Source organism: Pinus tabuliformis, chromosome 4_1 (genome assembly GCF_031772625.1).
Source record: "Pinus tabuliformis cultivar Carrire ecotype Pingquan chromosome 4_1, CPIR1, whole genome shotgun sequence".
Taxonomy (NCBI): Eukaryota; Viridiplantae; Streptophyta; class Pinopsida; order Pinales; family Pinaceae; genus Pinus; species Pinus tabuliformis.
The window spans coordinates 153679125-153702683 of NC_142303.1; the positions used below are offsets into that span (position 1 = coordinate 153679125).

The 23559-nt window shown below is 38.6% G+C and overlaps 1 protein-coding gene across 1 annotated transcript; it reads left to right on the forward strand.

The window, feature by feature from the left end:
* Positions 1-206: 206 nt before the first annotated feature.
* Positions 207-22669, forward strand: LOC149174660 (rust resistance kinase Lr10-like). Its single transcript, XM_089420917.1, has 4 exons — positions 207-533; positions 650-826; positions 20524-20872; positions 21558-22669. The coding sequence occupies exons 1-4, from the start codon at positions 207-209 to the stop codon at positions 22667-22669; spliced, it is 1965 nt and encodes a 654-aa protein (XP_089277043.1).
* The last annotated feature ends 890 nt before the right edge of the window (positions 22670-23559 follow it).

Sequence of the window (23559 nt, forward strand, 5' to 3'; positions counted from 1 at the left end):
AGCCTTAAATTCTCAATGGTATAACCAACCAATTTCCATCAATCACACTTTTTGTATGGACTCTCTAACTAAATTACCATGGGCATTAGATCATGGTTATTGCAAGTGGTAAATATTATTTTTTCACTATAATAACTAGATTGATCAGGACTCATCTGGAATATCTTTGGAGGGGCGAAGTCGAGACCTAACTCCGGCGGCGAACGATGGCGATGATCAAGGTTTCGAACAGAGCACAGGCCGCTGCGGCCTCGGCTCCAACGCCGGTCTCAAGGGCTGCAAGCGATCCGGAGTTTTGGAAAACGGCGAATGCTGTTGGAAGGGCGACTCAACTGCAAACATATTCAGAGAGATGGTCGGCTTCACGCAGGCGAACGGCTCAAACACACCCAGATCTGAAAGGCCATACTCCTGCGGGGGTTTTTGACACAGTTTCTCACGCGACTATAGATCGGGAACGGAGCAAGAGATCCCAGCGGAATGGATCGAAGTTAATGACGGGAATCACCATTTCTGCGTGGTTGTCCGAGGAGGTATCTCCCTCAAGAAAGGCTGAGACCCCAAATCGTGTCCAGATCGCTTGCAGAATCAACAAGGGGGATTGTATGGAGTAGATCCGCACCATTTTACAACACATGGACCAAAACAGTGTGGTCTCGGCTCAGATCTACTTGATCTAGCCTCCGTACGAGCACAGATTGTTCCCAAACAGCAGGTCGAAGACACCATCCATAGATCGAGTAGAGTTCACGCAGATCCTGACATGCAAAAGGAAAAACGAACAAAATCAGGGCCAGATCTGGGTTTCGGCCTACAGCCAGAGCAGGTAACAAAAAATTATTTTCAGATTTTGATTAAACCCCCACAAGGGAAAACTCGGTTAGTATGGGTTCATGCAGGAAGCACCTCCATTCAACTGAAACAACAAATATGGGTAGAAATGGGATACCCAGTCCAGATCCAACATCTTGTTAGTGGAAGGTGGTCTCTACAGGACTGCAGATCGATGGAAAGCTATGAGATTGGGCCAGGGTCAATCATTTCTTTAAATCTCAGATTGAGAGGAGGGGCTACGTCTAAGGGACAGCAAAGCGGAGACAAGGGAAAAAAAACTGCACCTCAGCAACAACCCAAGGGAGGGTTATCCTACAAAAACATTTTACAGGGCAGCAGAGATTCAGGGTCCTCTCCAGATCAAGGCGGCCATATACCCAGGCCATATATAGTAGATCAGGCAGAGCAAACCCCAGCTTTAAACTTAGATTCTTCTGGGCTGGATGATTTCGTAAAGTCCTATGAAACGCAAGCTCTCATATGCCGTTTCAACAGTTTTTGGCCAAAACCCCTGGATCTATTCCATTGGATCTTCACCAGCTGGACCATGGAATGTGATATTCATCTCTGTTCAAAGGGGTTTTTTATAGTCAGATTTTCATCCAAGGAAGTCAGAGACACAGTTATTAGTGCAGGACCCTGGTTTTGGGGAACATCGGGGCTGTTTATGACCCCATGGTTCCCAGATTTTGATCCAAACAAAATGACTGTAACCAAAATGCCGGTCTGGGTTAGACTATATAATCTACCTCTGCATTTTTGGAATGAACGAGTTCTGGAAGGCATTGGGAACAACATTGGGAAATATATCAAAACAGATCTGGACAGGATTGATGAAAGGATCTACACTTACGCACGTATCTGTGTGGAAGTAGATTTAAGCAAAGGGCTGCCGGACAATATAAGGCTGATCTACAAACAACAAAACTGGCTGCAAGTGCTAGACTATGAAAATACTGCTTTCAGATGTAGACTCTGTAGGCAGACAGGACACTTACAAAGCACATGTCCAGAAGCCAAGAGTAAAAAGAAGCAGAAAGGGAAGCAGAGGAAAGGATGGCAATTCTCACCACCAGATTCAGATGACGAAGAATCAGAAGCAGAGGAGGAAGAGATCCCTGCAGAGAAGACCGAGGCAGCTCAAGAAATGGAGAAACAGAAAGGAAACACAACAGACAACAAGGCAGAGATGACAAGCGTGGACCACAGCATAGGAGGCACCAAGCGACATCACCACTCAGATACCTCAGATTCAGACAAAGAAATTGGATCACAGAATGTAGAAACACAGTTGATCATTGCTCCGACCGAGCCCACCCAAGGAGAGTGGCGTAAGGTCGAAAAGAAAAAGGGGCGGAAAACTTGAACTATTTTCAGTTTTCTGCCTCTTTTCATACTCTCTTCCCTCTTCCCTTTTTCATATTTCTTTTTGCACGTTAGTCTTCTAACGCTGCGTAGAGCCCTTGTGGCAGTTCTCAGTATGCTTCAGTGCATATGCAGATGTAACTTTTCATTATCTTTTTAATAAAAAGTTACTGTTTTTTCTTCGGAAAAAAAACTAGACTGAATAATTGCAACAAATTTCGAGATTTCCTTCAACTATCATTGAGCTTATTTTGGCACTTGGAATGCCAAATTTTAGGAAACATTGCACCCTTAAACTTCAAGCCTCTACACATGAGACTGGGGCTTGGAACTATGGCTTAAGTGGGGAGGTGCTTATTAGCCTTCCTCATTCAATTTAGTATCCAAGAGTATTTATGTTATGTCATTTACATTTAATTCTCGGAGGGTTGAATACCTGAATGCACTAGCGAAAACTTCCAAACACATCCCCATAGTGTTAATATCAAGACTCTTCCATGTCATTTCTTAACGTCATCATTTGCCTTTGAGCGGTGTCATTTGTCACTCAAATTTTCCCCAATTGGCCACCTAAAAGGGTCATTTCCAGTTGCTATGTGTCATTTCACCAGTGTGCCATGACATCTCTCATCCATGTCACTTCCACATGTCTACCATGTGTCTCTTCATCATTCGGCCATGTTAATTCCACATGTCTCCAGTAGGGAGGAGATCCCAGGTTTTTTATTTTCTAATGATTTTCTTCATTATTTGAAAAAATGCAAAGGCATTGAATTCTTGTATACAACTATACGCCCTATGCTAGAGAGATTCTCCATATAGCGAATTTTTTCAAATGTAGTAGTCGTCCTATCTCGAACACCCATGAATCTTTTTACTTTCACTCCTCATCCGAACTTAAACAAGAATGCAAAAAATTACATATATAACCATAAATAAAGAGATACAACATAAATAACACTTCATTTAATTAATATCAAAATACTAAAATATGCTTACAAATAAAATGGAAATAAAATATCTCGAGCGATGGTAGGTTATCTCTGAGAAGAGATGTGGTTTCTACATGCCTCTCAACTGTGTTACAATGAGGCTCAAGGGTCTATTTATTATTGACCAACAAGGTAAAACACTAAACAACCAAAATCCTAACCCCGAGAGATGGAAAGCCAAGATTTTGTGGAGCCCATTGGGGTTAGTTAGGCAGCCAACTTCCCGAGGTCGTAACTTGGTCATGTTATCTCTGTTTGGCACGTACAATACCTTGTTGCAAAGGCATCTCCAAGTACTACAAGATTTATGGTAGAAATCTACAACTATGGGCTTGCTTTGGACCTAAAAAAATGTCATTTAGGGGTCAAAACAGGTTCGGAAGTTCAGGACCCAGAAAGCTATAAAAAATATTAAATGTTGGAAGAAACAAGGAAACAAATGAAACTCACTAGAGGTCAAGGAGGAATAGATAGGTGGCCACCAATATCCACCTCGATCATTTCTCCCTCCATATAAAGCAATGGTCCCCATTATGTGCAAAGCCTCCATGAGCTGAGGAAATTTTTGTTGAACATGGTCCCTGGTGAACCACTTACCTTGGTGAAGGAGTTGGTCTGCTTTGAAAACTCAATATATATGGATCCTCTATTGGCGAGTGTTCTTGATCTGTGTATCCATGATATGATTAGTTACGGCATGTTCCATCCAGTCTAGGTTTAACTTTGTTGGTGTGAGTTGTTCTGCAATTTCGGATGTGTCCAATAATGGTGGAAAGTATGGCTAAAGGTGGTCTACATTCAACACTGGGTGCAGAACAAGGAATGGTGGAATGTTGAGCTCGAAGGCGTTGTCCCCCACAACCATGGTGAGGGTGTATGGCCCATATCTAAGTGGGTAGAGCTTTGTAGGTTTTAACCCCATACAAGAATTACCAGCATACGAATTCTAAAAATAGAAAATAAACAATGGCAAGAGAATAACACATAAAAAAAGTATACACAGATATTTTCCCCTGCATCCCAAAACTTGGACTACCAAATTGATTTTTAATTACTTTATTTCAATGTTACAATACATATATATACATTCTGAAGCATCCATAAACCCCATCCACAAACCCTGGATTAGAACATAACCGTAGTTCCCTTGATCAGATCTACAAAATAACATGGATCGAAAACCATTGTGCCCAAAACGATGTGTGAAAACCATGCACAAAACCATAGTTAGGTCCGCCCACCTAATACAGGGTGTTAGAGTCCATCTTTCCAGCCTTCCACCAGCAATCAAACATGCTCTTATAAAGTGGTCTTAGGGTGTCAAAGTCAAATTTGGTCATTTCAGTGAGTCTTCGAGTAAATTTGATCACTAGCTATTAGGTCAAGGATTTTTATCACTCCTTCCAAAGTTTTCCAAGTATTGGTCCATGTCACCATTCGGTTGAGTGTACCATCATTCAAAGAGTGGTCATCATTATTTCAAGTTCCAATGGGTCATTTTACACCTTTTTTGTGCTTCAGTTGTGCTTAGGTAAGGCTCATTTCTCTCTCACAGGGTTTTGAATGTAATTTTTCTTGGATGGTCAAATCATCAACAAAATTTGTATCCTAATTCTCATACACCTTCCCCTATCCTTAATCTACCTTCTTAAACACTTCCCATCACTGATATCCCTCAAATTCATCATTTTCCCACAAACCCTAGCCCATTGCTACAACTTGACACTTTTCTAGGTTAGGCATGTGTTTTGCCCTTTTTGACTCCTTCCCCTCACTCAATCCTTGAAATTACACTTTCCCCCACTTCCTAACATCCCTCCCTACTTCCAAAATTTTCTCAAGAAATTAGAAGCCCCACATCCCATTCATTTCCCTTCATTTATGCAAATCCCATGTTCCACACATCAGGATAGGTTTTATTCAAATGATGTTTCTGAGCATGAAAATATGAATTTGACAAACGTGAGAGAGGATTTTATCCATAATATACCCAAGAATAAAAGCCTCTTTTATTTTTTACACGGGTCTCATGGTTTGGGAGAAATGTCCAAAACATCATTTGCCTAAGGAGGGTTGATGCACTTCTCAAGTGACCTTGGGAAAATCAAGATTTCTCCTAGCTGGGATGACCAAATGACTTGCTTGATGAGTCAAATGATAACTAGACACAAATTTCTTTCCAATGTGCTATCATGAGCTCAATTTGGAGTAGAGGAAGACCTCTAAAATTTGATTGAAACAACACTCTACATTTTGGCAGCCTCATTCTGCACATTTTGACCAATCTTTGGAGATTGAGCTTTTGACAGGTCCAATGAGCTCCAAATTGAAAAATTCAAGATGTTATGGAAAGTAGACTCGACAAAATTTTCAACAAGATATCCCACGCCCAATTTGGACACCAAGAATGCCTCCAAAAGTGTCCTGGAAAAAGCGATACATGTTGGGAACAGGGCGTTGTGCTTCTCGCAAATTTCAGCAGTTCAAAATAACAAAGGCACTGCGCATAGGGCTAGGCACTATGCTTCTAGGTGAAGGCGCTGCACGTAGAGCAGTAAGCCTCCAAATTATCTATAACAACAAAAAATTCACCAATTTCTCTACTGTCTCCTATTTTACAAGTAAGTTTCCCTTCTCCACTTGATTTTTAGCTTGCACAATGAAAGTTATAGACATTTTCTTCATACTTAAAACCAAACCCTAGTTTCCTCTACAAAACCCTAACTTCTTTGTTTCCCATCACCCATCCCTAGAACTAAAACCCTCTTTACATCACTCACTCTCCTCTCATCTATATTCCATTATATCCCTCATTCTAAAAAACATTTTCCCTCACTTTCATAACTCACATCTTACCCTTCATTGTCTAGTCTACCCTAACATATCCCCTCACTCCTAAATCACTCTCACTCATTCCCTTCATACAACCTTAAATCCTAAAACAAATTCCTAAAACCCTCATAACCTCTTTAGCACTCTCACAAGCTCACTCATAAGCTCAAACCCTAATGAGATCACCTCCCCTTCCCCTACCCCTATTCACCATAAATCATTCCTCAATTACCTCCTCTAGGGTTTCAAGGCTTCAAAACTCAAACAACATGGACATAGAGGACATAGATTATGAGGAGGAGGAAAACAGTGGTATTGAAAAGCTAGGCTAAGGCAGGCTCTAAAGGGAAAAAAGGAGGAGGATAGGCTTAGGTTGCTGGCTAAGGCCTCCTTGGCCAATCAAAGCACGTGATGGTGGTGTTTCACACCAATTTTGGACAATTTTTAAGAAAATTTTGTCATTTTGTAAATTTTAAAATTCAATACACAGAAAAATTGCCCAGAAGCGCAACGCCACCGGCGATGCGCTTTTTCTAGGGACATCCAATGAATAAATGGCTTACATTTTTGGATTCAGGGTAGTGAGGACATGCACCGTAGAAATTTTCAGAATATTTGGAGCAAAATTAGTCCACCAAAAGGTCAAAACACACTCCAAAATTGACCTTTCTGCCACTTTTTCGACACATAGAAGTAGCCTTGGGAGAATCCAGTTTTGAGGGGTCAAATGAGCTCCAAATGTAGCAATTCTAGATGTTCTAGAAAATAGACTTCAATACTATTCCAATGAGCTATCATGGACTCAATTTGGATGATTGGAAGGCCTCCAAAAGTGGCTTGAAAGTGGCACTATGTGTAGGATCAGTGGTGTTGTGCGTAGAGCAGATTTTTCTCAGGATGCCTATTTTCCCAATTTTCGACTATAATCATAATTTCTCTCTTATGGTGGATGATTTAATGATGTAATTAATATCATGGCTTGTAAATATGATGGTTAAACAATTGTAGATGGTAGATTCATTAGATTAAAAGTGGTTTTGAGGGCAACGAATCAATTTCCCCTCTTTTAGAGGCAAGTTGTTTGGTTGCCTAGATTCTAGTTCCTTGTTTAGAAATGGTTGAAACAACTCCTCTTTTCATGAATTCGATCCCTGAGGCTAGGATGAGTTGTTTTGATGCCTATATCATGTGTTTTCTTAGTCATTTGTTGAGGTTGGACTCTCTTGGAAGCTCAGTGCTTGATTGTACATCATTGTAAGCAGTTGAGCAAAGAAATTAATAAGATTTGTAGCTATTTTTATGGGATCCCTGTGGTATGGAGTTCTAACATAGTTTCTTCTTCTACAATTATCTGTTCATATGTTTTATGTATGCCTCATTCTTTTAATTTCTTCTAGTTGAATGGTTTCAAGTTAGATAGGTAGAATCCATAATTTTGATTCTTTGCCTTGGGAAAACACACAAAATTTCATGTTTTTCTACTGTTTAAGAAGGATCCATGACCTCCACATTCCCTTCTTAGCTTCTCACTAGTCAAACACTTCACCTCATCAAGCCTAAGAGTGCTAAAGCCTACGCCTACCTTGCCCCATATAACACCCTGCTTTTTTGACCTAATTTCCCAGACCTAAACTGCCCAATTCCATCTGATCCAGCAAATTACCAACAAATTCAATAAAAACATTGTGCTACTATACCTAGCCTAAAATCTTGTCCCTGATGTAGTCATCTTGGCTAAGATCCATAAGGAGAGAACCCTCTCCCGGCCTAGTAGGGCTAGCTACTAGGTTAAGTGTGGTTTGTGGTTACCCTAGAATTGCCTCCCTTCAGCCTAAGGTCAATCCGGGTGACAACATAGTGGCAACCATACTAGGTAATGTAGTTCTATGTTCCTCGACAAAATGTATCAAGTTCATACCTTGATCTGATTGTTGATGGTGGAAAACGATCAGACACCGGAAGGCTGAAATCATTCACCTGACGACTCTAAATCAGTTTCAAGATCAGATCCAAGGACTCCAATGGAGGATGAACCCGACTAGAAAAAACATGAAAGGACAATATGGAAATATCAAGTATTCAAGTTGGAATTTCATCCAAGACGTTATGTTCTTTGTTATAAATTACTTCTTCTCTTTTCCTAAGCATGTCAAGAAGGCTTTACAAAGTATACTGTATTTGAGAAATGATCCTAGACCTGCATTTGATTCTTTCCCTTTGAAGATTGTGAATACAAAATGTTCACATGCCTTTGATCTTGATCAAGAACCTTCTTCTAAATATTATGATGACCCATCTTCAAACTGATGGGCGTCAAGAGACCAAGAATGATTCTACACCTTCTGTACATATTCCTATACCTTGTAAAATTTTGGATAGATACAAGCCTCTAATTTTACCTCCTATATCCCATGCTTGCCCTAAAAATCATTACCTATATCTACCAAGATTTGATGGTGAATGTGACAACATCACAACTGAGAGACATGTACTGAATTTTGAGTCTTTTCCTGACCTTTTTGAAGTTGATGAAGAGGTTGTTAGTATTAGGCTTTTTGCTCTTTCTTTGCGAGGCAAAGTCAAGAGTTGGTTCAAAACCTTGCTTGATGTGAGCATCTCAGATTTCCAACAGTTTTTCAAAGTTTTCCTAGAAAAGTGGGTGGTCAGAAATAACCCTTTCTTGATTCTAGAAGAGTATAACCAACTGAAAAGATAGCCACGGGAGACAGTACAACAATTTTCTGCCATATTTAACCAAGTTTATTGTTTGATGCCTATTAATATAAGACCTCCTCCTGATTCATCTCTCTTGCACTACCCGGATACCTTTGATCTAGAAATGGAGTTTTAGCTGAGGGAAAGGAACCTTGCAACACTTGAAGAGATGCAAAACAATGTAGTAGATGTAGAGGCTAATTTGCTGTTCAAAAGGGAAAAGTTGAAGGAAGAAGAGATGAAGAACATATATCTAGAGGAATTGACATCTTTAGAGGTAAAGATCGAAATTTTGGTAAGTGCAGTGGAAGAGATGATGCAAAAGATCACCACAAGGAATGAATATGATGTTCATGAGCATGGCTCGCTGATTGAGGAAAGACAAGTCGTTGATCCAAAACATTTCCTTTCTTATCCCAGTTGTCATAGATCTGATAATGATTGTTTTATAGATCATCTTGGAGAAGAGAGATCTGTTGATTTGACATGTATGCTTGATGATGTGTTTGATACTGATGATTTCCCTAAGTTTGATCAGTACGATGATGATTATGTTCTCCAAACAAAAGCTAGTCTTACAGACAAATCAACAGTTGGTTTGTGGAAGGAGGAATTTCACTTTCAGCAGCTCAAATACAATGATCAGCCGATGCATATTAGCTATGGAGGTGAGGAGGAAACTACAGAAAATTTTGAAGTGAAGAATCTTTGCCTTTTTGTTTTACTTCATTTCATATCATCAGAGACAACTTCCGTGCAATCAAAAATCAACCATCAATAAGTTTTGATCTTGACCATCTAGAGGGAAATGAAATCCTTGTTCAAGACTTCTCATATCTAGATTTGCAACCCACAAATGCCATTGAATGTCAGGTTGCAGATGAAGGCTTGGAAGCTGGAACATATGACCAAATGATGCAAGATGATTCCGTACCATTATGTTTTGAATCATTTCAGTTTTTGAAGGGAATTTTTCATAGCATATCTTCAAATGATTAGCCTATAGAAAAACATGCAATCTCATTGGAACCAATAGAAAATGGGTTGCAAGAGTCTTTTCAAGTTTTTCACGATCCAATAACTGATATGTTGGATGATATCTACAGTCAAAGTCCCTCTCCATTAGCTAACTATGAGATTGAAAAGGTATTGATACAAACTTGATCCAGCAACCGGTTTCTATGTCACTTTCAGGAGTCTCGTCGTAAAGCTCAGATGAAAGTTTGCATTCATGGTATGAGGAGAAACAAAGTAATCCACTGGATGAGCTAAGTCCCAGTGCACATGAATTTCAAGATCGTTATGCATTATTTTTGGAGTCAGGTAGAGCATCCATATTATTCAATCTGGGAAAATCTGGATCTGTTTACAAGTTTTAAAGGGAGTTTCATTTCAGTAGTTCTCTCTTATTGTTCATAAACAAGCACTTGCAGAGAATTCAAACAGTAGCTAGAATATTTACTTGGTTGCATTGGTTGTTTCATTTCACTTGATCAGGTGATGAATGGAACAATTAGAGTAGGTTTTATTGAATAAGCTCCATTTTGAGCATCTTTTCCAGTTTGTCATTTGTGTTTTAGTATCGAGTCAGTTTTTAGTTGAGTAAAAGTCAGTTTGAGTCTTTGAGTCATCAGTATTCAGGCATGCATTTCAGTTTGTGCTTTTGACTCCATGCCCAATGGATAAGGCTACTTGGTCTACGGTGTTCTCGGCACCTCCAAGGAGCTACCATCCCCAATGGAACCAATGTTAGAGTCAGTCTTTGCAGCCTTCCACCAATGATCAAACATGCTCTTACAAAGTGGTCTTAGGGTGTCAAAGTCAAATTTTGTCATTTCAGTGAATCTTCGAGTAAAATTTGATCACTAGGTATTAGGTCAAGGATTGTTTTCACTCCTTCCAAAATTTTCCAAGTATTGGTCCATGTCACCATTAAGTTGAGTGTACCATCATTAAAAGAGTGGTCATCATTATTTCAAGTTCCAATGGGTCATTTTACACCTTGTTTATGCTTCAATTGTGCTTAGGTGAGGCTCATTTCCCTCTCCTAGGGTTTTGAAGGTAATTTTTCTTGGATGGTCAAATCATCAACAAAATTTGTATCTTGATGCTCATACACCTTCCCCTATCCTTAATATACCTTCTTAAACACTTCTCATCACTAATATCTCTCAAAGTCATCATTTTCCCACAAACCCTAGCATATTGCTACAATTTGACACTTTTCTAGGTTAGTCATGTGTTTTTCCCTTTTGGACCCTTTCCCCTAACTCAATCCTTGAAATTGCACTTTCCCCTTCTTCCTAACATCCCTCCCTACTTCCCAAAATTTTCTCAAGAAATTATAAGCCCCTCATCCCCTTCATTTCCCTTCATTTCTACAAATCCCCTGTTCCACACATCGGGATAGGTTTTATTCAAATTATGTTTATGAGCCTGAAAATATGCATTTGAAAAATGTGAGAGAGGTTTTTATCCATAATAGACCCAAGAAGAAAAACCTATTTCAGTTTTTACATAGGTCTGATGGTTTGGGAGAAATGTCCAAAACATCATTTGCCTCAGGAGGGTTGATGCACTTCTGGAGTGACCTTGGGAAAATCAATATTTCTCTTAACTGGGATGACCTAATGACTTAGTTGATGAGTCAAATGATAACTAGACACAAATAGCTTTCCAATGAGCTATCCTAAGCTCAATTTGGAATTGACGAAGATCTATAAAAGTTGACTGAAATAACACTTTGCATTTTGGCAGCCTCATAATGCACATTTTGACCAGTCTTGGGAGAGTGTGTTTTTGATAGGGAAAATGAGCTCCAAATTGAAAAATTCAAGATGTTCTAGAAAGTAGACGTGACAATATTTCTAACAAGCTATCCTAGACCCAATTTTGACACTAGGAAGGCCTCCAAACGTGTCTTGGAAAAAGCGTTATGTGATGGGAACAAGGCGTTGCGCGTAGAGCAAGGCGCTGCACTTTTGGAAAATTTCAGCAGTTCAAAATAATAAAGGCACTGTGTGTAGGGCTAGGCACTGCAGTTCTAGGTGAAGGTGCTATGCGTAGGGCAGTAAGAATCCAAATCGTCTATGACAACAAAAAATTCACCAAATTCTCTATTGTCTCCTCTTTTACAAGTAAGTTTCCCTTCTCCACTTGATTTTTAGCTTGCACAATGAAAGTTATAGACATTTTCTTCATACTTAAAATCAAACCCTAGTTTCCTCTACAAAACCCTAACTGCTTTGTTTCCCATCACCCATCCCTAGAACTAAACCCCTCTTTACATCACTCCCTCTCCTCTCATCTATATTCCCTCATTATATCCCTCATTCTAAAAAACCTTTTCCCTCACTTTCATAACCCACATCTTACCCTTCATTGTCTAGTCTACCCTAACACATCCCCTCACTCCTAAATCACTCTCACTCATTCCCTTCATACAACCTCAAACCCTAAAACAAATTCCTAAAACCCTCATAACCTCTTTAGCACTCTCACAAGCTCACTCATAAGTTCAAACCCTAATGAGATCACCTCCCCTTCCCCTACCCCTATTCACCATAACTCATTCCTCAATTACCTTCTCTAGGGTTTCAAGGCTTCAAAACTCAACCAACATGGACACAGAGGACAGAGATTATGAGGAGGAGGAAAATAATGGCAGTGAAAAGCTAGGCTAAGGCGGGCTCTGAAGGGAAAAAAGGAGGAGGATAGGCTTAGGTTGCTGGTTGAGGCCTCCTTGGTCAATCAAAGCACAGGATGGTGGTGCTTCACACCAATTTTGGGCAATTTTTAAGCAAATATTGTCATTTTGTAATTTTTAAAATTCAATACACAAAAAAATTGCCCAGAAGTGCAGCACCACTGGCGTTGCACTCTCGATAGGAGCATCCAATGGAGAAATGGCTTACATTTTTGGATTCAAGGTAGTGAGGACATGCACCCTAGAAATTTTCAAATTTTTTGGAGCAAAATTAGACCACCAAAAGGTCAAAAAACACTCCAAAATTGACCTTTCTGCCACTTTTGGACACACAAAAGCAGCCCTGGGAGAATCAAGCTTTGAGGGGTCAAATGATCTCCAAATGCAGAAAGTCCAGGTGTTCTAGAAAATAGACTTGAAGACCTTTCGAATGAGTTATCATGGGCTTAATGTGGATGATAGGAAGGCATCCAAAAGTGGTCTGAACATGGCATTACGTGTAGGACGAGTGGCATTGCGCATAGAGCAAATTTTGCTCAGGATGCCTATTTTGCCAATTTTCGACTATGATCATAATTTCTTTGTCATGGTGGATGATTTACTGATGTAATTAATGTCATGGCTTGTAAATATGATGGCTAAACAATTGTATATGGTAGATTCATTAGATTAAAAATGGTTTTGAGGGCAATGAATCAGTTTCTCCTCTTTTAGAGGCAAGTTGTTTGGTTGCCTAGATTCCAATTCCTTGTTTAGAAATGGTTGAAACAACTCCTCTTTTCATGAATTCGACCCTTGAGGCTAGGATGACTTGTTTTGATGCCTATATCATGTGTTTTCTTAGTCATTTGTTGAGGTCGGACTCACTTGGAAGCTCAGTGCTTGATTGTACATCATTGTAAGCACTTTGGCAAGGAAATTAATAAAATTTGTAGCTACTTTTATGGGATCCCTGTGGTATGGAGTTGTAGCATAGTTTCCTCTTCTATAATTATGTGTTCATATGTTCTATGTATGCCTCATTCATTTAATTGCTTATAGTTGAATGTTTTCAAGTCAGATAGGTAGAATCCATTAATTTTGATGCTTTGCCTTGGGAAAACACACAATATTTCATGTTTTTCTATTGTTTAAGAAGGATCCATGACCTCAACATGCCCTTCTTAGCTTCTCACCAGTCAAACACTTCACCTCATCAAGCCTAAGAGTGCTAAAGCCTGCGCCTACCTTGCCCCATAGAACACCCTGCATTTCTGACCTAATTTCCCAGACCTAAACTACCTAGCTCGATCTGATCCAGCAAAATACCAACAAATTCAATCAAAACATTGTGCTACTATACCTAGCCTAAAATCTTGTCCCTGATCCGGTCATCTTGGCTGAGATCCATAAGGAGAGAGCCCTCTACCAGCCTAGTAGGGCTAGCTACTAGGTTAACGTGGTTTGTGGTTACCATGGAATTTCCTCCCTTCATCCTGAGTTCAATCCAGGTGATAACATAAGGTGCAAAAAAAATTTACCTGGGGCGCTGCCCCCGACCCTATAGAGGGGAGCTACCACCCCGCTCAAACCCCCTAATAGGGGGGATTTTGTCCCACCTCTAACCATTTTGCTATGCATCGACGCAACGAAGGGGGGGGCTCTGCTCCTCGTCTAATACCTCGATTTAACTATTGGGGCTAGTCGTGGAACGAATAGAACACAACCCAACAAGCTTACGGTGGGGTCCAACGAGATGCTTCTTCTGCAAATGTACCCAAACTTTGTCGCCCACGTGGAACTTGTGCAGAAATCGATGATGATCATGTCGCTGTTTATACTTATCATTGGTTCTATCAAATATATCATGGACCTAGTAGCAGATGTGTTGAATGTGATTGATGAAGTTGTTAGCCCTATAGACTTCGGACTAGGCGTGAACTAAATTTGCCTAAGTAGTTGTAAATGGTATGGCCACATCAATGGGACATAATGGCTAAAATTCCATCCCTACCTAAAAGGCGTTGTGGCTCATTGAGTTGTGGAGAGCTCTGTTGTAGTTGTGTTGGACATAGGGGATGATCTCATCCCATGTGCATGGATGCTTCAAGTTGTACATGCACATAATGTGTACGATCATCCTGTTGACAACCTCTATTTGTCCATCAATTTGAGGATGGAAAGCCATGGACTTAGTAAGTTTGGTATCAAACATCACCCAAAGACTTGACCAAAATGCACTCAAGAATCTGTTGTCCTGATCTAAGACAATGGACTATGGAATCCAAAAGTGTACCCACACTTGGTCAAAGAAGATTTTAGCAATGGCCTCTATTCTGACACTCTTCTTGTTGGGTTATATAATGGCCATCTTAGAGAATCTATCGATCACCATGAAAACGGAGTCATTGTTGTGCTTAGAAGAAGGAAGGCCCCACATGTAATCGATGGAGATGGATTCCCAATGTCGACTATGAGGAGGAAGAGGAATATGTAGGCCTTGCTTCTTGATGTTTGGTTTGGCAATGGCACAAGCAGTGAAATATTTAATGTACCTCCAAACATCTTGAGGAAGGTTCTACCAATAAGAATACTTCTGCAAGACTGCCGATGTTTCTCTACCATCATAGTCCGCCTCACAATCATCTTGCCATGCTCGCTTGAAGGAACACATATGTGTCCCAGGTGGCATAAAAATGCATCCTCGAGGTGAAAATTGGAACTTTCTTACCTTCAAAGAGTGTCTAGTATGCACTGTCGAATTCAGGATCGCTCTTGTAAATATTTGGCCAACTCGAAGTCTCGTGCCCACAAGAGTCGAGCACAGTGATTAGCGTCATGACTGGTGGTCAGCTGAGGTAGTCTAGAACATTATTGGTGTTTCCCTTCTTGTACTTAATGTTCAAATTAAATTATTGCAGGTATGTGGAACATTTCTAATGGTGATCATTCCACAACTTCCCTTGTGTCTGTATGAATTCCAGGGGTTGGTGGTTTGTGTGGATGACCATTTTCTTCCCCATAATTTAATGCTTCCATTGATGATAGGCCTTCACAATGGAATACATTCCTTTGTCATGAGTGGGATACTTTTGGACTATGTCTGAAAGTGTTTCACTGTGGTAAGCCATTGGATGCCCATATTGAGTAAGAACTGCACCAATAACATAGTTGGAGATGTCTGTCTCAATCTAAAATGGTTGTTACAGGTCTGGTAATGTGAGCACTGGTGCAGAGCAGAGGCAATGCTTCAACTAAAAAAAAACCTTCTATTGAGTTTCAGACCAAAACCCTTTTCTTTAGCTTTGCCCTTGGTGACTTGCCTTAAAGGCCAAGTGATATGAGAGAACCCCAACACAAACATGTGGTAGAAATTGGAAAGACCCAGAAAGTTGCGAAGCTTTGTTAAAGTGGTTGGGGCTGAAAAATCCCAAATGACATGTATCTTGACTGGCTCTACATACTTTTTCACTTCTCAAAGCCACGCCACACATCAAGGACTAGTGGGAAACCTATTATGAGAAAAAGGATGAGAGGGAATCCTCACTATTTTTAGTCGCACCCACTTGGGATTACTTCTGAGACGCCGAAAAGGAACAATATAACCCTGTCAGGAGCTATGAAGATAAATACATAAAATGGAACATGATATGGCAGGGAAGGGACCAAGATCTGCCAGATTTGACAAATGTTTTCCATACCCTACACACAAAATTGGGTATCAAGGATTCTAAGCAAAATTTGGTACTCAAGTACCGCGACTACCTACACAAGTACATCAAGGACGAGATGGATTTCCTGGCCATCTCCTCACTCAACACGGCATACCGATACGTTGTCAAGATTAATCATAAGTTTAAATAGAAGAAGCACGACTTTGGATCTACAAATCTGAAGTAAAGAAAAGGCACCCCCAAACCATAGAGCAAAGGCCAAAGCCAAGGTGGGGCGACCTAGGACAACCCGTCGAAGCTGCAAGCAAATAAAAAAACCCTGAAGATAATGAAGGACATGGGAAAATGGTATGAGTTCCATAAGAGCTCCACTCACAACACAAGTGTGTCGAGCCAAGCAATCACTTGTGCTTGAGCTAAAGGCTTCCAAATTAGATGCATGTTTCGACTTTGAGTCAAAACCCGACAAGGGGAATAAACAAGGAAATAAATGAAACTAACTGGAGATCTAGGTAGAATAGGTGGGTGGCCACCAATATCTACCTGGATCAACTCTACGATAGGACATGGAGGCATACACTAGTTGATGAAAAGTTTCTTGTCTGCGAGATCTATCAACTATGATATTACCCATCACTAAGCCTCCATGAACCTTTTTACTCTTATCTCCGCACCAGAATGACATGTCAACCATGCTAAGTTATCTTCATTGCACTTCGATGTGTCACCTTATGAGTGGCACCATGTGTCATATGGCAAAGGGCCACTTCGGCACCTGAAAGTGTCAAATCTACATGCCATGTGTTCTTTCCATGTCATCACCATGTTGACTTGTCATGCCAACTAGCTTTTGCATCACCAATGTCCTCTAATCACACTTCACCATTTTTCACTTACCACATCACCATCTAGTACTAAGAAAAGCCTAGGGGGTCTAGCGTTTTTTGACATTTTCTTTTGTTAATTTTAAAAGGACCCTAATGTTAAATTCCCATCACTTACAATGTCCCCCGGAGTCTTTCACTATGAATTTTTTCAACTGTGCAATCATCCTCAAGTTTCGATAAAACTTTTCTTGTTTAGAACCTCCATGTCGTGAACATGTAAACAAATGTTAGTTAAGGAAAGGATTTGCTATCCCACGAAGTTTCTCAATAACAGATTTTTTCAATCACATCCTCCCATCATCTGTGAAGTTCGTCACCATGGAGATGTCAATTGTCATGAACATTCCCATCCCGCAGACTATATTAATCACAAAGTCTGTCAGCCAAGTGCAACCATGTGACTTGGAACCTTTCCAAACTTTGAACTGCAATAACACTTAATCCCTTAGGATTTTTTCAAAGTTCCATATATTTGTGGAAAGGTCTATGAGAGTATTATCCAACTATACACTTTGCAAGAGCACCTAACTTGATTTGCTATAAAAAAATGTCTTCAAATATGGGCCCTTGAATCATGTATTCAAGAATTTGCAAGCAGTACAAGACTCTTCATGCACCAAAAAATGGTGAGTGACAATATCAACAAACTCTCAAACAAACTCCCCTAAACTTGTAGGTCCTTGACACCAATGACTACATTAACATCAATGAAAATCATCTTGTAATCTACTTGACTATATACATATATGTGTGTGTATAATATTTTAGTATCAACCATAAATACAATATTTTAATGTTATATATATATATATATATATATATATTGAAAACTAAAAAACTTCACAAATCAATATAAATTGGTGTTAAGCACAATTTTATTAAGTGTCAAAAGGGTTTAAATCTCAAGTTTAAACCTCTTTTAAAGTGAAAAAATTGAAAAAATATTTACACCTTAAAAAATTTAATCACTCTCAACACATTATAAATTATAAATTTTAAGTTAAAATAAATCTATAATAATATTCTAACATTTATATATTGGGATAATGATTTCATTTCTATTCATTGAATGAAACTATGTTAATAACTATTAAACTATGTTAATAACTATTACACAATATAAACTTTAAATAAAAAAAAATAATATACATATTATAATTCAATAAATAAATTTTTATATTATTGAAAATCATATCTACTACTCTTACATTATTAATGATATATTTCAACTTTTTTTAAGAATATTTTCCATAGGACAATTTTTCCCATTTTAAAAATATTATTATAACATTTATTTTCATACTTTTGATTAAATTTTTTTATTTATATTTCATAATTAAATTAAAAATTATTTGTATAATATAATATAATTTGTTTAATTATTTTATAAAATAAAACATTTTATTTGTCTATTTTATTATATATATTAAAGGCTTATTCTAATTTATAGACAAAAGATTTTTTTTTCATCATTATTTTTCTGGTTAATTTTAATCAAAATCCATTTTAAATAATTGAGTTTAAGCTATTTAATTTGCATAATTAGAGTGCTCCACAGGTTTTCAAGAGAGCTAAATCCATTTATCGATTCAAAAACATATTTTAAACAACAAAAAATTTGAAATTAAATTGCTATTACCAAAAAACCAATATAATAATAACTATAAACATGAATGTTTATAGTAAAAAAATAACAATTCCACTCAACGATCTCAAAATATATATATATATATAGTAAAAAAATAACAATTCCACTCAACGATCTCAAAATATATATATATATATATATATACATACTATTCCATGAAGAAAACCATTTACTTTATTTACATAATTAACTTATAATATTTGTAATACTCATTTTATTTTTCATCATTAATAATCTGGACCTTTACATATACACCAATTAAATGTTCATTGGAAAGCTGACTTCAATTACTGAAGACATCTCCGGTCTCTATAGGGATGAGATGAGATGAGGTTGCATATGTGAATGGATTTTGCCACCTATAAAAATATATTTAACACAAATTTTATATTTCAAGTTGCATTTAAAACTTAAGTTGGTCAATCAATATTTATTTTCGTGTGAATGGAAACCGTGTTCTTTACTCTTACACGATATAGACCTTCGAAGAACCTGTCTTTGGAATAATAGTCAAACTAAATGTCAGAATCTTTACCTGTCATCCACTTGCCTTTGGAAAAAGAAAGCACGTGTTTCATATAAAATAAAAAAGGATGTGTTTCATCTAACTTAACAATATAATTTATATATATTAACCTTGATAGTTAACAATATAATTTATATTTATTAACCTTAATTGTTATTATACAGGCTATTCCTTTCATCTACTTGCCTTCTAGGAATGTGTAAACATATAAATATCGAAAATGCAAATATTGAAAAATAAGTTGGTCAATTATAAATATCGAAAATGTAAATATTGAAAAATAAGTGGGTCAATTATGAATTGAGGCTTCTGTGATTCATAATAGTTGTAAGCAGAGTTTCAGCGAAAATTACATGAAGAAAAATTTTTGTCGATGCGTTTCAAACTAACTAGTGTGGTTCATCGTCAAAATAAGTTGGTCATCTCAAAATGAGTGATCTTGCAAATATTGAAAAATAAGTTTGTCATCTCAAAATGAGTGGTCCCAAGTTATATCGAAAATGCAAATATTGAAAAATAAGTTTGTCATCTCAAAATGAGTGGTCCCAAGTTTAGGAAGGGGGCTGAGAGTCTTCACCCATGAGTGGTCAAAATGAGTGGTCATGACTCATGACTTTGGGCAGAGATTCAGAGTCTTCACCCAGTCACTTCACAATTTTTCAATCCACGGGATGCCTGGCGGCATGTGGAATTGTTCAACTAAACTTAATTAGAGCTTTTACATAGGAAGTCATGCTACTAGGTCTAATTGGCGTGTTGACTACACTCTGGTCTCGAAGACGTTTACTTGAAGCTCGCTCTCTCCAAGTCCATCTCCTTCTGTTCCAATTACATATTTGCAAAACCCTTCTTGTATTTGTATATATTCGCCTCCTCAGCTGAAGTCTCCACTCATTCATTTCTATCTTCGACAGAATAGCAGGGCTCGAGAATACGTGTTCTTCTTCGCAAATGCAATGCCTCTCACTGTTCAGCTTTGTGTTCTTCTCTTCCTCTGCTCAATCACATCATGTTTCGGCAATCTGTACGACGATTGTCTTCGGAATACATCTACATGTGGGGACGTTGAATTCGCGTATCCTTTTGGGAGCAATGGCAGCGGCTGCGGCGACCCTGACTTCCAGCTACGCTCATGTGATTACGAGAGCCATACTCTGATGAATATCGGTGGAGACGAATATCACATACTGGAGTCCTCTTTCTTGGAGAATAGTAGTACATATAAAATACTGACAATTGTTAACGACAATCTGTGGGGCGGAAAATGTAATTTTTCGGGAAACTATTCTCAACTCTGGAGGCCCGATTCCCATTTTCAGGTTCTGGATACATACACTAAACACTAATCTCACGCTTTGGAAGCAGTGCGATCAAGTTCGTGAGAACATTAGTGGATCACAAGTGCATAATTTGAGTTTATGTGGCAGTGATTGGTACTACAGTTTGAATCCCCATTTCAATTTGGAGGGCACAACTTTCTGTAACGTATTTCAACTACCAGTTAGACAGAACTTCTCTCAGCAGCCCATTAATAATAAGACTTTAATAGCTCAGGGTTTTGAGGTAACATGGCGTGTGGACCCGAAGAGAGACCAAAGCTGTGAAGTTTGTTTGAAAAGTAATGGGTATTGTGGTTTTAACATATCGAAGCCTGCAACGTTTCTTTGTTATTGTCCCGATGGCACATCTGATCCAGAAAAATGCCCCGGCGATGGTAGGTTTCGCGATCCCGTTTTCAAAATTTGATTAGAAAGCTGTAACCTTAAGTGTTTACGGAAAGTTAGTTTAATTGGTAAGTACTTCTGATATAAACACCTTCTCAACACTTTTCAAGTGTTCGCAACGGCTAACGGACATACTTTAGGGCATTAAATGCCCAGCTACACTCTTTAACATGCAGGTGTGTATTTTTTATTTATATATCACACTGGGCGGGCTGTGTTAAAGAGCTAACGGGACGGATGTAGCCGAGTATTTAATGCCCTATAATATACCATTAACTCTTACTTAAAAGTTTACGAAAAGTTAATTTAATTGGTAAATATTTCTAAAAGTTCACTGAATCAATTCTTCTCAACACTCTTTAAAGTAAAAATTAGACTCTCCAGCTAGACTGATCCCTTCCTGTCAATGAACAACATTCCCAATAAGAAAAAACTGTTTGAATCTCTCGCGTTCTGTCAAGTATGTATTCTCTTACCAATCGCTGTGGACCATGCAGGTACTCAAGATAAAGGAGGTCGAAACATGTCGGCGATTATAATAGGTAAATATGATTTCTTCATATTCAGTGTCTCTTATTTAATCTAATACGCGAATTTGCATTTTGTTTCCATCAATATTGTCTTCGGGGTTAAACGAAGATCAGTTTGATATCAATTTATCTTTATCCACTGCAGGTTCCTCTGTCGGGGTTGGGCTGACAGCAATAGCATTAGTGCTGCTCATATTGTTTTATGCAAAGAGTAGAAAACCCCCTCCGGGTAGCTCTACTTCAAAGGTTGAAAAATTCCTAAAGCAATATGCTTATGAAATGCCAACCAGATATACATACTCTCAACTCAAGAAGATCACAAACAACTTTGAAGAAAGGTTGGGAGAAGGAGGTTATGGTGTGGTGTATAAAGGAAAGCTTCCGAACGGAGCCCTAGTGGCTGTTAAGATTCTGGACAGGCAAAGGCACAGCGAGACTCAATTCATGAACGAAGTGGCCACCATTGGGTGGGTCCATCACATTAATTTGGTTCGGCTGTCCGGGTATTGCTTTGAAAGCATTACAAGTGCTCTAGTATATGAGTACATGGTGAATGGATCCCTTGAGAAGTTTATATTTACAGAAAAAAAGGAGCAAGTCTTGAGCTGGGAACAATTGTATTCAATCGCTTTGGGTGCTGCTCGTGGAATTGCATATTTACACCAAGACTGCGAGAAGCGGATCATACACTTCGACATAAAACCTCACAACATATTGCTGGACTCTGACTTCAAACCAAAAGTTTCTGATTTTGGCCTCGCAAAACTTTGTGGTAAGGAAGACGACCATATATCAATGACAGCCGGGAGAGGGACACCAGGATATGTTGCGCCAGAGTTGTGTGATGGAGATATTGGCCCTGTTACAGATAAATCGGATGTCTACAGTTTCGGAATGCTTTTGTTAGAGATTGTTGGGGGAAGAAAGAACGTGGATTTGAAGGCCAGCCGTTCCAGCCAGTGTTTCTTCCCCGAGTGGGCTTTCAAACTGCTTAAGAGTGGGGAGTTCGCAAGGAGATTGAGAGGGTGGGCAGAAATAGAAGTGGAAGAAGAAGATGAGGAGAAGGCGAGGAGACTCGCAAAAGTTGGGTTGTGGTGCATTCAGTACAACCAGAAAGATCGTCCTTCCATGAGTAGGGTTGTTCAAATGATAGAAGGAGATGGAGATGATGTACCCAATCCTCCCCCAAGTTTCAATTCCCCACCAACACCTGAAAACCCCTTACTATGTTCCATGGAAAGATCTTGTTCAATTTAGATTGACTGTTTGATAGCAATTTATTTAAACCAAACATTGCACTGCTGTAAATTTTACGCTTCTTCGTTAATTAGTAGCTTTCTTTGAGATTTTACTTTGAAATATCAAAGACGGGGAGCCCTACAATCAATAAGGTGAAGTTAAAAACATAGATGTATTCATGAAATAAACTTGTCAGGTTTTCACCTTCTAGTTTAAGATATCATTGCTTGTTGGTTGGAAAGTCAACTCATCAAAAAAATAAAAATATATTTGAGATCGTTGAAGAAATTTGACTACATTATAGGGTGGAAAACGAAATAATTCATCAAAGAATTAAGAATACAAATCTAAATATACTATAACAATGAAAGAAACTTATTTCTTGAAGCCTTATCTTATGATTTGAGATGTCATCGTTTATTGCAAAGTAAACAAACTTCTCCAAAGTTAAGAATGGATGGAGCAGGGTTCTAGGGAAACGCTGTGTTTAGAGTTCTAATTCACCTTCCCCTTTCGTTGTCAATGTGTCTGATTTCAAGACAGATGGGCCATTTTTCTTTATTGCACCCAACCACAACTTGAACGAATTGCGTTGTTTCAATTGACTATTATACTAAAAGTAAACCTCCGTGCCGATCATGTCAGTGGCTATGCTTGTAGGTAATTTTTTCCACGCGAAGGTAATATTTTTCATGGGATTTATCGGGAAATTTGATGCTGTTATAGCGTTGTTTGAAAGTGTTTGATGCACTGGCTCAATTTAATTTTTTTCCTGTTTGAAAAGAGGTCACTCCTCAAGGTAAGGATTCTCGAGTTGATGATTATGCAACTTATGATAATTCAGTGAACCTTTTTGTTGGTCATGAAAGTAAATCCTTCTTAAGTATTCTCCTACATTATTACTCTTT

What these genes read in the sequence shown, in the direction of transcription:
- LOC149174660 (XM_089420917.1), top strand. Translation starts at nt 207, where the DNA reads ATGGCGATGATCAAGGTTTCGAACAGAGCACAGGCCGCTGCGGCCTCG. An exon ending in TCGGCCTACAGCCAGAGCAG is followed by an intron (nt 827 to 20,523) that starts GTAACAAAAAAT and finishes CTTTGGAAGCAG; the next exon opens with TGCGATCAAGTTCGTGAGAA. An exon ending in AGAAAAATGCCCCGGCGATG is followed by an intron (nt 20,873 to 21,557) that starts GTAGGTTTCGCG and finishes TATCCACTGCAG; the next exon opens with GTTCCTCTGTCGGGGTTGGG.